Genomic DNA, 11,115 nt, shown 5'->3' on the forward strand with positions numbered 1-11,115 from the left:
TGTTGATGTTGTACATCTCTAAGCATTCAATGATCCAAGTGTGTGGCATTGAGTCGTAGGCTTTCTTGTAATCAATCCATGCTGTGCACAGGTTGGTGTGTCGGGTTTTGCAGTCTCGGGCGACTGTGTGGTCTACAAGGAGTTGGTGTGTGTATATATATATATAAATAAATAAATTACAAATGTAATAACAAGAATTGTTTGTTTTTTCCCTCTCTAGATGTTCAGTGTGACGTGTGCAGGACTAACCTCCCCGATGGCAGCTTTATGTTCTGCTTGTGGATTAAAAGGTCTGGCCAGCAGGGGGCGTTGTTGCAGACAGATCCATCACTTCATAACCAATCAGGAGCCAGTCCAGAAAAGGTCAGTGGCAGTTGGGATCTTAAGTTTTAAGTTAGTGTGGTTCATTGTAACTTTTTATTTAATCATTATTCTGTATGTGATACATTTCCTTATTGTAGTTTTAACTGATTTATTTTATTTTATTTATTTTTTCAGAGGACTGGTGAGGGCAGTCAAGGAGAAGCGTTGCGCTCAACTATGGACCTCGAGCATTCTCGAGCCTGTGACGGGCAGTTTGAGCAAGACTACCAGCCACTCAGAGCTGTGGGCAAAGGAGCTTTTGGTTTTGTCTGGAAGGCAACAAGACGCTGTGACGGACAAGAAGTAAGACACTTTTACTTTATTTTTGCCAAACTATGCCACATATTTCTTTTTAGATAGTTTTTTTTTTTAAAGAGAATAAGATTGTGATTATCTGGCATCTTGATCAACTCAAAACTCTGCAGGTTATAGTGAAGTTCATCAGCAAGGCCAGGATAGTGAGTGACTGCTGGGTAGATGACCCCATGCTGGGCAGAGTGAGCCAGGAGATTGCCATACTGACACGAGTGCAGCACCATAATATTGTCAAGGTAACAGCTTTGTTGCTTCCAAACACTTAATTCATAAGGTTTCAGAATCATTTGTGCAGGATGTAAAATTCCTTTACTATTTATCATAAATGAATGTACATGTTTACAAATGTCTATATTCCACCAGGTGCTGGAGGTGTTTGAAAATGGAAGTTACTTCCAGATGGTGATGGAGAAACACGGACATGGTTTGGACCTTTTTGAATTTATCGACATGCAGCCAAGGCTGGACGAGCCCCTGGCCAGCTATATCTTTAGACAGGTATGTGAATGTCAGAAGAAATTACAGCTGATAGGGATAGGAGGCTCTGGGTTTAACCAGAGGCTCGGTTTCTTTTCAGATCGTGGCAGCTGTGTTCTACCTGAGGAGCAAGAACATCATTCACAGGGACATAAAGGATGAGAACATCATCATCGACAAGTGTTTTCACATTCGGCTGATAGATTTTGGCTCTGCTGCCATATTGGCTCCTGGGAAGGTCTTTTATAATTTCTGTGGCACGTTGGAGTACTGCTCCCCAGAGGTGCTTCAGGGAAATCCGTGAGTATTTAATGCCTGTTAATAATAAATAGTTCTTTCCTTGTATAGGTTTATAGACAGTTTAGGTTGAAACGGAGCCCCAAAAGAATGCAAGTTGAATAAAAAAAAAAAGACCTGTTTATTATTTTATTATGACTCTGCTTTTATAAAGGCATTAATGTCCCATGAGGAAATAAGGTACTTTATTTTGAATGACTTTTGTTCAATGCAGTAACACAAAAGCAACAAACAGAGAAGAAGAATAGAGCCATAAAGGCCATGCCAGTGATACTGATCACACATTTTCACTTCATATCAAAAACCAATTTGACTTTTGCAACTCATTTCATGCCCAGGATGTACTCGGGGTGAAAAACAGTAAGCCTGTTTACTTGTGTAGCTCTAGGTCTGCATAATCTGAGGACTATTAAAAATTGAGTAGGCGCTCTAATTTGTCTGTAATGATCAGAGGCCCCAGGTGGTCAATAAACAGTGTGTGTACACCACGGAGAGGTTGTCACAGAGGACAGAGGAGGGAATCATCTTCAGGTTTTATCTCATTTTAAAAAACTGAGATCAAAATCTCATTAAGATGGTTATTAATTATGATTAATGCCTAATAGTAGTATTAAAATGTACTAAAGGCCACTGAGATGAATTACTGTTTCTGTCTCATTTTCCCATACTGGCTGGTTACTGTATATTCTAAGCTCTGAGTCAAGAGGAGTAAAAAGTGGACATATAGTAGACCTGCATGCTTTAGCTATTAGTAATTTTTAGTTATTTATGACCTACTAAGATTCATAATATAGACCTAACAGTATGACGTTAATATTAATCTAAATGAAAGTTAGAAAAACAGTTACCTGTGGATGAAATGCTACCATGTTTCTCCTCATTGTCATCTGTATTTTGATGATTTTTATTATTTTTTTAAAGCTATGAAGGTCCAGAGCTGGAAATGTGGTCTCTTGGAGTTTTGCTCTACACTCTGTTGTTCAGTGAGAACCCTTTCTGTGACGTGGGTGAAATTCTGGACGCCAAACTAAAGCCCCCGTTCCCCTTGTCTCCAGGTGTGTCATTTTGTTTGCTCCTTACTGCTTTGTTCTGTCCTTCTGCTGTCCAGTTTTGTAACTTTTCTACGTGCTCTCTCAGTGTTGCATGCATTGTTGCGTGGCCTGCTGCACCCTGTCCCCACAAAGAGGATGACCTTAGACCAGCTGCTGTTGCAGTCCTGGATCAGCCAGCCCATTTTCCTCGCAGATTACAGCTGGTCTGAGGTGGTTCCTGCAACCCAGAGCTTCTGTAAGTTTACCTCAGCACCACAGTTAGACTGAGAATGTCCTGCCATGTCTGAATATACTGAGGGACCTTTCTTCTTCTAACAGGCTCATCCCACCATCAGGAATCCAGTCCTAATGGGTACATCAGACCAGACTTGTTCCCTGATCAAGGAGACGAGTCTCTGCCTGAAGATGAAGAGGATGGCGATGATGAGGACGAGAGCTTGGCCTTGCTAAATGAGCTTCAGAGATGCCTCCAGAGGACTGAAGATGAAATTTAAAGAGGCTGAAGACTAATTGGCTATCAGAAATTTGACTTGCAGCAGCGATGTAAGGAAGTTAAAATAATGCAAGTTAGAAAACAAAAAATATCTAAATCTGTTGTCAAGACCAAGTTATTTACAGACAAATGAAGTTGCTCTGTGGCTTGTCAAAGTGTGGCCTGTTAGATTTTTTTTGATACAAGTGGAGGAAATGAGACATATTTTGATTTATCACCAGATTTTTTTTTTTAATTTAGGAAAATTGTTTTTAACTCAATATAATGCTGATGGATGGTAAGAAGTCCTTTTTATTGAATAGCTGTTTCCTGCTCAGATTTTTACCTCAATCTTGTATATTTTAATAGCATGTAAGTATATTTACAATATTTTTAATTTATTTTTTACATCAATAAATATCTTACCACAAGCATGGTTTGTTTGAATATGAATGAAGAAATTGTCTCACAAGTAGAGCAAAAGAGTGATTTATAGACCTCATGAATTCATTGTAAATTTGTTTTAATTTTATAATTTTCCATCAAGGTTTACCACAAAATGACTTCATTACTTGTGATGCTGTTAAATAACAGCTGCTTTTCTTGAATGTTCAAAGGATTATGGAGAAAATTGTAATAAACAGTTTAACATAAAGAATGAGGTAAATCAATTACTAGACTTCTTTCTGTGAGTGGTTTTATTTTTATTTTTTAATCAATTTTTTTTTTACTGCTTATGTGAGCAGATGGTAGCATATTCTGTGAACTGTTGGGTTGAGTTTTTCATCTGATTCTCTCTTATGATAATATGTACAGTTCAATTAATTTCAATCACCTTTTAAATCTTTTTTCCACTTATTTGCTTGGGAGCTCAGCTTAAGTCCAGAAAATAACATTAACGACACCATAAAGATGTCCAACTTAAGAAAGAAATCGTGAATTTCTTGTTTTATACAGGTTTATGATGATTTTAAACACTTAAGTGCATACACGACTTTCAGAAAAGCATAGCGGAACCTTTATTTTATAGTTGCTAGACGGAGGATAATGCGCGACGGACAAACATGGGTACCCGTGTTGCCATTCATCGGGTGAGGTCGAATGTCTTAAAATATCGCAAATATTGACCTATTTGAAGCTAACTTAAATTGTAAAGTCCCGTAGTTTAGAATATATTTACAGAAGTACGAAAAAAACAACGAATATGGAGTTTTCATCTCTTCACTGCTAGTTTACATCGTGTCCTCTTTACATACCGCCGTCTGAAGACTGAATTTCCTTCCACAGATTCTTCGGTGGACTGTAAAAAATGCCTCCTCCTCAGCATTCAGTCCTGTCTACTGTAAGAGATCCCACCTCCCGTTTTCACGCATCGGTTGCAGCTTTTTATCCTCCTCCTCCGACCAGACCGCTACACCGTCCGCTCAACACAACCAAGTTATTTCTCCCGATAAACCCGCGGCCGAGCTGTCCGTCAGCTCGCTGCTTGATATGGGATTCACGGACTCCCAGGCCAGGCATTTCTACGACTCTGTGTCCAACGTCAGGGGAAGGCGTGATGCCAAACAGGTCGTGTCAACACTCACGGCTCTGTTCGTCCTGGGCCTGAACCCCAGCAGTGTGCAGCTCGCTCTGGACAAGTGTCCTGAACTTTACACCGTGAAAGAAGCGCAGCTTCAGCAGCGCATAGCCCACCTGCGGAAGCTGGGTCTGGTTGAAGGTGAGGTCGTTTACACAACACAATAAAGACCTGGTGTAGGAGTACGTGTGTCAAACTTGTGTCATCACCACAGGGAGCCTTCAGAGGATGGTGGTCCATTACCCGAAGATCCTGACCGTGCCTGTGAAAACGGTGAAAAATGTTGTGCAGTTTCTCAGACAGAAGTGTCTGTTTACCACCCAGCAGATCACAGAAATCCTCAGGGAGAGTCCAGCTGTGGTACTGGAGGGCCAAGATCAGCTGGAGTACAAGTTCCAGGTTAGCAAGCAAAGTGTTTGCATGAATTATTCTTGTTTTGGTTGTTGATTTGTCAAAGAGCAACTTGAGAGGATTTTAACAAGTACTGATTTGCATTCGTAAGTGTTACCCATTTAGAAATAAACATTTTATAACATTGTGTCTATCCTTAGCCCTGATATAGAAAGGTGTTAGACCTGTAGATGTTTAACACCTGAACTGCTCTCCTCAGTGTTTACACTAGGTCTGTTTTATAGAAATACAATTAAATATATATATTTAGTTGTTCAAGAGATGCACATTTACTCTGTCAGGATTTTCAAACTTATAATATCCTAACGTTAGCAAACCAGTTGAGCATGAATTAAACCTTTAAATGGCACATTGCCCAGTGACGAGTTGTTTCCCTGGTGATATGTAAAGTTCACACACTCGGTCTGAATTTATACAGTAGGTTAATTCAGATTTACTGACTTCCTCAAAGCATGATTAAACACTGTGGCCAAGGATGCAATCGTAAAAGTATATAAGTAACAACTTGTGTCCGTTTTAATTTATTATTATAATGTTTTATTTGTACAGCACGGTGTCTGGTAGTAGATACCACCACGTTGTGCTAAAAAAAAAAAAAAAAATAAGACAATACTTGGTCACTTGTCTTGTGTAACACAGTTTCATTGTTGCTGCTGAAGACTGTGTGTGGAGTTTGGAACACTGTAATAGGGCTCCATCTGGTGGCGGACGTGTCTTTGGATGGAAGCGACTCTCTCTGTGTCGCTTGTGTCTAAGAGCGCATTTTAAACTTTGTCTCCACAGTACGTCTACTTCCGAATGGGCATCAAACAGGCGGAGATGGTGAGGTGCAGGTTGTTCCGCTTCTCTTTGAAGGAAGTGCGCAATCGGCACGCTTTCCTGGAACGCCGCGGCTTCTACCAAACCCCGGACAAGAAAGGACAAACGACCATCATCAACCCCAAGCTGGACAGTATCCTTAACGTGGACCAGGACACGTTCGTCACCGGTGTCGCTCAGGCGTCGCTAGAGGAGTATGATGTTTTTCAGAGATTACTGGCAAGAGAATGGAAGGAAAAGGACTTAGAGCAAAGCGGGATTAAAGCTCACAGTAATGATGAAGATAACGATGATGATGACTATGAGGAGGATGATGACGATGAGGAGGAGGAGGAGACTGAAGGAAAAAGTGGATATCAGAAAAGAAAGAAGAAATATGGAGCTAAAAGAAAATAGTATAAAAAGTAAATTGTGTTTTTAGACAAAATAATACATCTACAGGCTACAATTCTGAAAACGTTGGGATGTGTAAAAATGTAAATAAAAGCAGAATGCAATGATTTGCAGATCTCCTAAAAAATTATCCCCATTTGAACATATTAAACATATCAGATGTTTAAATAAGGTAATTTTGAATTTGATGGCAGCAACACCTCAAATAAGTTGGAACAGGGTCATGTTTATCACTGAGAAGCTTCCCTTCTTCTTCTACCATCGGTCTGTAAACGCCTATAAACTAAGGAGAGCAGAAATATGCAAGACCTTCGTCAAAACAGACATCTCTAAAATGCTCTTTTATACCCAGTCCTCAGACTGACCCATTTCCTATTCTTACCACTTACTTTTACAGCGTTTTGTTTCCCTTGTTCCATCTTTTTCGGAATGTGTCGCTGCCATCAAATTCATTTTAAAAACGGTGCAGCTTCTTAGCTGACACATTTGATATGTTCCCTATGTTCCAATGTGATTTGCAACGTCCTAACTTTTTCAGAATTAGGGTTGGAATAAAATCTCTGAAATCAGAATCAGAAAGGCTTCATTTATGCTGTTTGTCAAAGCTGATTTATCAATGAGTGCTAAAGAACATTATCTAAACCAAACATGCGATCGTTGTGTCTGTTATCTTTTTCTTTTGATCTGAACGAACCTCCCGATGTGGAAGTAATTGTTGTGTTTATCTAAGTGGCGTTAGCGGGATGTAAGGTGCGATGACGTCAGTGAGACCTTAAACCAACGCATGCAAACTTTATGAATCATGAGTGAGGTGTGAACAATGCAGCTGCTGGCAAAGCCTTCCTCATACCTGCTTCCGTAAAGTAGATCCAGTCTCAACTGTCCTAGTCTTTTCTCAGGACAGACCAGAAAATTTTGCGCCAAATCAGATTCAAAACCTAAAGCTGTACACCATTAAAAGGCAGCGGCACGGCGAGCTCTTAAAAGCACGAAAAGCTCCACCCCGTTACTACGCGATGGCCAAGTGGCTGCAGCTCTCTGCTTCTCAGTCTTATCGTTGAGTCAACAAAGAGGGCATCGGATAAAGACAGCGACCAGCAGAAGTTGGACCTCCGCCATCGATTTTTGCAACACATGCAGTGCTTTACATCTTAGAGACCAGGTAAGATCAATTTGCGCCACTGATCATTTATCAGCTCGTTAGGACAAAGATCAAATTTAATCAGATCAATTTTGTTTTGGTCAAAATCGAAGCGTTAAGCGTAGCGCTCACTTTGTTTTCCCGCTTTAAATTTAGCATTCAATTCATTCCCCATACAATTTTATAAATGTCACAAAGCATTCGCCGGGCAGCTACGGATGTTTTATGTTGGACGTGTTTGTGTAGTAGTTATTTACTCATTTGAATATTTTATTTTGGATCTTGACAAAGTACAGTCCTTGACTTTTGATAGTTCATATTTGAATTCTGGCAGCACAAAAGGGTTTCTGTCAACTAAGAATTGACCTATATAAAAGCTACAGAGATGTAAGTTTGTTTTGGGGTTTTTTCAATAAAGTTGGTAAGTTTGGAAAAATTCAAAAGATACTATAAGATTCTGTAACAAGCAGAACAAACTGTCAGGAATGAGTATTTAAAAAAGACACCCTGACAGGTTTGTCTAGTTTAAAAAAGAAACAAATCTTGGTGTATAAATGTAAACGTGGGGCTGATAACATCTGCAATGGACCAGTGTTGAATGTGTGTCGCCTTTGAACCCACAGACAGCGCTTCACCAGAAACCATAATCAACATCACCGCAAACGACTCAGGAATACGTCAGAAAACAGTTGTCTGTTTTCACACCATCGCTCCTTTCTGCGATACGACCTGAAACCTGTGTGCAGAAGCAACGCGGGTTTATCCGAAGAGGGAGAGCAAGATGTTGAACCCGAGCTCTCCGGTTTAATGAGAATTAACAATAATCAAAAGCCAGCATTTATGAGTTTGGGCTGTATAAGATACCATGACTGCAGAAGGGTCAGATTTCTCCTACAGCACTGCAACAAATAGCATCTTCAGTTTTCAAACAGTTACAAACAAGGTATCCATTTTGTAGAAGTGCCACACTGGCATGGTAATGACGTGAATGATACCAGCTCGGGCTCATGTCCACTCAGCGTTAGCTTGGGAGCCCTGGTTACTGTCTGTTGTCCAGTTTTTTCCCCCCTTTACTCCATGCTGACATTTTTCCATTACTGTCTGCAACATGAAAACCAAATGACTCATATTTGTGCGCTGGACTGCATGAGACCTACATTTTGAAGAAGGTGCACTTAGCTCCCAGTAATTTATGGTGTTTTTCTTTCACAGGACAGGAAGTAGAGAGACCACATCATAAAACACACCTGCCATCGACCTGTGATTCCTCCGATTTACTCAAAAGCATGATGGCGTCACCTGCGATGATTTCAAACTTCACACAGGAGTGGGTCGAGACCATGAAGCGGTGGCAGCTCGAACTGTTTTGCATCCCTACTGTTGTCATCAGCTTAGCCACCTTTCTGGTCAACCCAGTCCTCCTGATGTGTATTTTTCTGACCCGAGCCCTGCGGCAGGAGACCCGCTACTTGCTGGTGGCCAACACCCTGATAGCAGACATAATCTTCCTCATCCTCAACTTGATCACACTGACTGGCAACGCCGCGGGCGCTCAGATACCTTGGATTGTTTGTGAGCTGCTCACAGCGGTCCTCGTCACCGCTTACTGCTGTGCCATCCTCACAGTCACTCTGATGGTGGTCGACACCTTCGCTGCTGTCCGCTGGCCTCTCTATTACCATGACTTTCTCTCCCCTGCCCGCACCCACTGCATCCTGGTGGGGTTGTGGGTGCTGGCAGCTATTTACCCTTTCACCTTGATGATCCTTGTGAGGGAGGACAAGGAAAGCTCTCTCAAAAAAGTGCCCGTTTGTCTGGCTCTCATCTCCCTTGGTTTCCTTCAGGTCAAAAACATCGAGGCAATTTACTTGTACTTCTTTATATCGGCCCTGATCTGTGCCTTTCTCATTTTTTACTGCTACATTCGACTGTACATGGTCACAAGGACGCAGGGGATCTGGCACAGCCGGTTCTCCCGGGCCCGAGTCACCGTGCTGGCCCACGGGGTTCTTCTCCTGCTTTACTTCGCCCCGGGATTTGTCTTCACCCTGGAGCTGTTCGTGTTCCAGCGGGACGATGTAAGTCACGACGTCCGAGTGTGGATCAGCACGGTCAATGCTTGCGTTCTCATGCTGCTGCCGCGGGCGCTTGCTCCCTACCTGTACGGACTAAGGTACAGGGAGATCGCTGGCACTCTGATTGCACGTCTGCATCGCCACAAGAGACTCAGACAGATCACCTTCTCGTGAAGTCTTCTAAAAACTGCCAGCTATTCATACTACTACCTGTCTCCACTGGATTGTCACTGTGGTGGAGCTATTTAGTGTAATACGTCTAATTATTCATCAAAGTCTGTGATTTTAGTGCAATAGTTTGATGCTTTTGGTGACCAGCCAACCTTTTTGTTCAGGTTTCAAGCGTCTGCGTTGTTTATAAATGTCCACATAGACACATAATGCCTGAAGGATCATTATATGAGATTTGCTTTGTTGAAAACACATTTTGGTCATTTTTATCTCCTGCCACCAAAGTCAGGCATTACGCCACACTTTGAGGCCTTTAATAGTTTTATCTTGTTTTACAATGTGAGGTACTTTTGTAAAATTCTTACTGTCAAATAATAAGTCTAATAATTTAAGTTTGTTCCATGTTTAGATGAAAAATTGCACAGAAGCCGTATGGTTGCTCTATATTACGCATGTATTTGTCATCATGTATTTGTAAGCCATGACTGTAAGGAAATACTCTTGCAAGTAGAAAAATAACAACCCCACTCCCTGTATGTGTCACACTTGTGTGTTTTGTTTGTTTGACATACTTCTTGATTCTGTCTTCTACTTTCAGCTACCTTGAGTCTAAATAAAAAGATACCACACTCCCTCACTTTTCCATGTTTATGTCTTAATCTTTAACCATTTTTAAAGGCAAAATATATATATATATACAGCTAAAATATACATTTTACGATGTTGTTCAAAGCCCTGCAAATCAGAGGGCAGCCGTTTTATTGCCGCAAGCACTCCACTTTATTTGACTGCAAAGCCTTGTTTGTGTAAAACTGGATGTGTACACGGATTGTTTACATGGCAGTTTAAGGCGGATTAAAAGTGGCGTTCTGGCCGTGGAGTGCACTTTGTTTACCTGTTACAAGAGCTCAACAGAAGAGGGAGACATTTGCCTGCCATTTGGGCTGCACCGCTGTTACTTTGTGGAAAAAAACGAGCACAGGTGTGTGTTTGACATCTGTGTACATAGCCTGCCTTTGTTGCTTTCAGTATGCTTCATACATCTGCTCACCGTCCATCACATAGTTGAGACCTGCACAGAACTGCACATACCCTACTGTTGTTTGCAATCTTAATATAGCTCTGTAAACTGATGGGGAAGGTAAAGTTCTTCATCATCTTTTGTTTTCTCTTAATAAATTGCTTGGTTCTGGTTAATTCAACCAGCAGGTGCTTGGGGCCCAAAATGATTCTGATTGACTCCTGATTTATTCCTGTTTCTTGATTTTGGTTGCTGATCTCAGACCAGTGTCTGAGTGTTTCTGTAAATCCTAATCAAACATTATTTAATGTCATTTGAATGTCCTAACATTTGTTGACTGTGGATACGAGTTTGGATCAATTAAGGGTGAATACAAGTCTTGAAGCACATAAAAGCAGTGAAAATGCACAATCAGGCTGTAATGTCTCAAGAATACCTTTATCCAACTGAAGCAGCACGTGGCTCTAAATACCTGATGACACTGTTTTGCAACAGTATTAGGAAGTTGGCATCCTTTGTTCCGGTAAGC

At 41.1% G+C, this 11,115-nt stretch overlaps 3 protein-coding genes across 3 annotated transcripts in view; all 3 read left to right on the forward strand.

Moving 5' to 3' along the window:
• Positions 1-3,847, forward strand: part of pask (PAS domain containing serine/threonine kinase) — an 11,663-nt gene extending 7,816 nt beyond the window's left edge. Inside the window, exons 14-21 of the mRNA XM_017422130.3 lie at positions 221-363; positions 499-666; positions 789-914; positions 1,042-1,176; positions 1,256-1,455; positions 2,374-2,507; positions 2,590-2,739; positions 2,823-3,847. Of these exons, the coding sequence (XP_017277619.1) occupies positions 221-363; positions 499-666; positions 789-914; positions 1,042-1,176; positions 1,256-1,455; positions 2,374-2,507; positions 2,590-2,739; positions 2,823-2,998 (1,232 nt within the window). The 3' untranslated portion in view covers positions 2,999-3,847. The remainder of the gene's footprint in view (positions 1-220; positions 364-498; positions 667-788; positions 915-1,041; positions 1,177-1,255; positions 1,456-2,373; positions 2,508-2,589; positions 2,740-2,822) is intronic.
• Positions 3,848-3,978: 131 nt separating this feature from the next.
• On the forward strand, positions 3,979-6,825 carry mterf4 (mitochondrial transcription termination factor 4). Its single transcript, XM_017422137.3, has 4 exons — positions 3,979-4,067; positions 4,264-4,696; positions 4,770-4,954; positions 5,750-6,825. The coding sequence occupies exons 1-4, from the start codon at positions 4,041-4,043 to the stop codon at positions 6,179-6,181; spliced, it is 1,077 nt and encodes a 358-aa protein (XP_017277626.1). The 5' UTR covers positions 3,979-4,040; the 3' UTR covers positions 6,182-6,825.
• Positions 6,826-6,958: 133 nt separating this feature from the next.
• Positions 6,959-10,201, forward strand: LOC108239436 (probable G-protein coupled receptor 148). Its single transcript, XM_025007211.2, has 2 exons — positions 6,959-7,340; positions 8,532-10,201. The coding sequence occupies exon 2, from the start codon at positions 8,606-8,608 to the stop codon at positions 9,566-9,568; it is 963 nt and encodes a 320-aa protein (XP_024862979.1). The 5' UTR covers positions 6,959-7,340; positions 8,532-8,605; the 3' UTR covers positions 9,569-10,201.
• Positions 10,202-11,115: the final 914 nt, after the last annotated feature.

The sequence above is a fragment of the Kryptolebias marmoratus genome, linkage group LG20 (genome assembly GCF_001649575.2).
Source record: "Kryptolebias marmoratus isolate JLee-2015 linkage group LG20, ASM164957v2, whole genome shotgun sequence".
Lineage (NCBI taxonomy): Eukaryota > Metazoa > Chordata > Actinopteri > Cyprinodontiformes > Rivulidae > Kryptolebias > Kryptolebias marmoratus.

Bases quoted from the DNA above. Each gene is read 5' to 3' on its own strand.
- LOC108239436 (XM_025007211.2), top strand. From the start codon at position 8,606: ATGATGGCGTCACCTGCGATGATTTCAAACTTCACACAGGAGTGGGTC.
- mterf4 (XM_017422137.3), top strand. From the start codon at position 4,041: ATGGGTACCCGTGTTGCCATTCATCGG. The intron at 4,068-4,263 runs GTGAGGTCGAAT...TTCCTTCCACAG, and splicing joins CCCGTGTTGCCATTCATCGG to ATTCTTCGGTGGACTGTAAA. The intron at 4,697-4,769 runs GTGAGGTCGTTT...TCATCACCACAG, and splicing joins GAAGCTGGGTCTGGTTGAAG to GGAGCCTTCAGAGGATGGTG.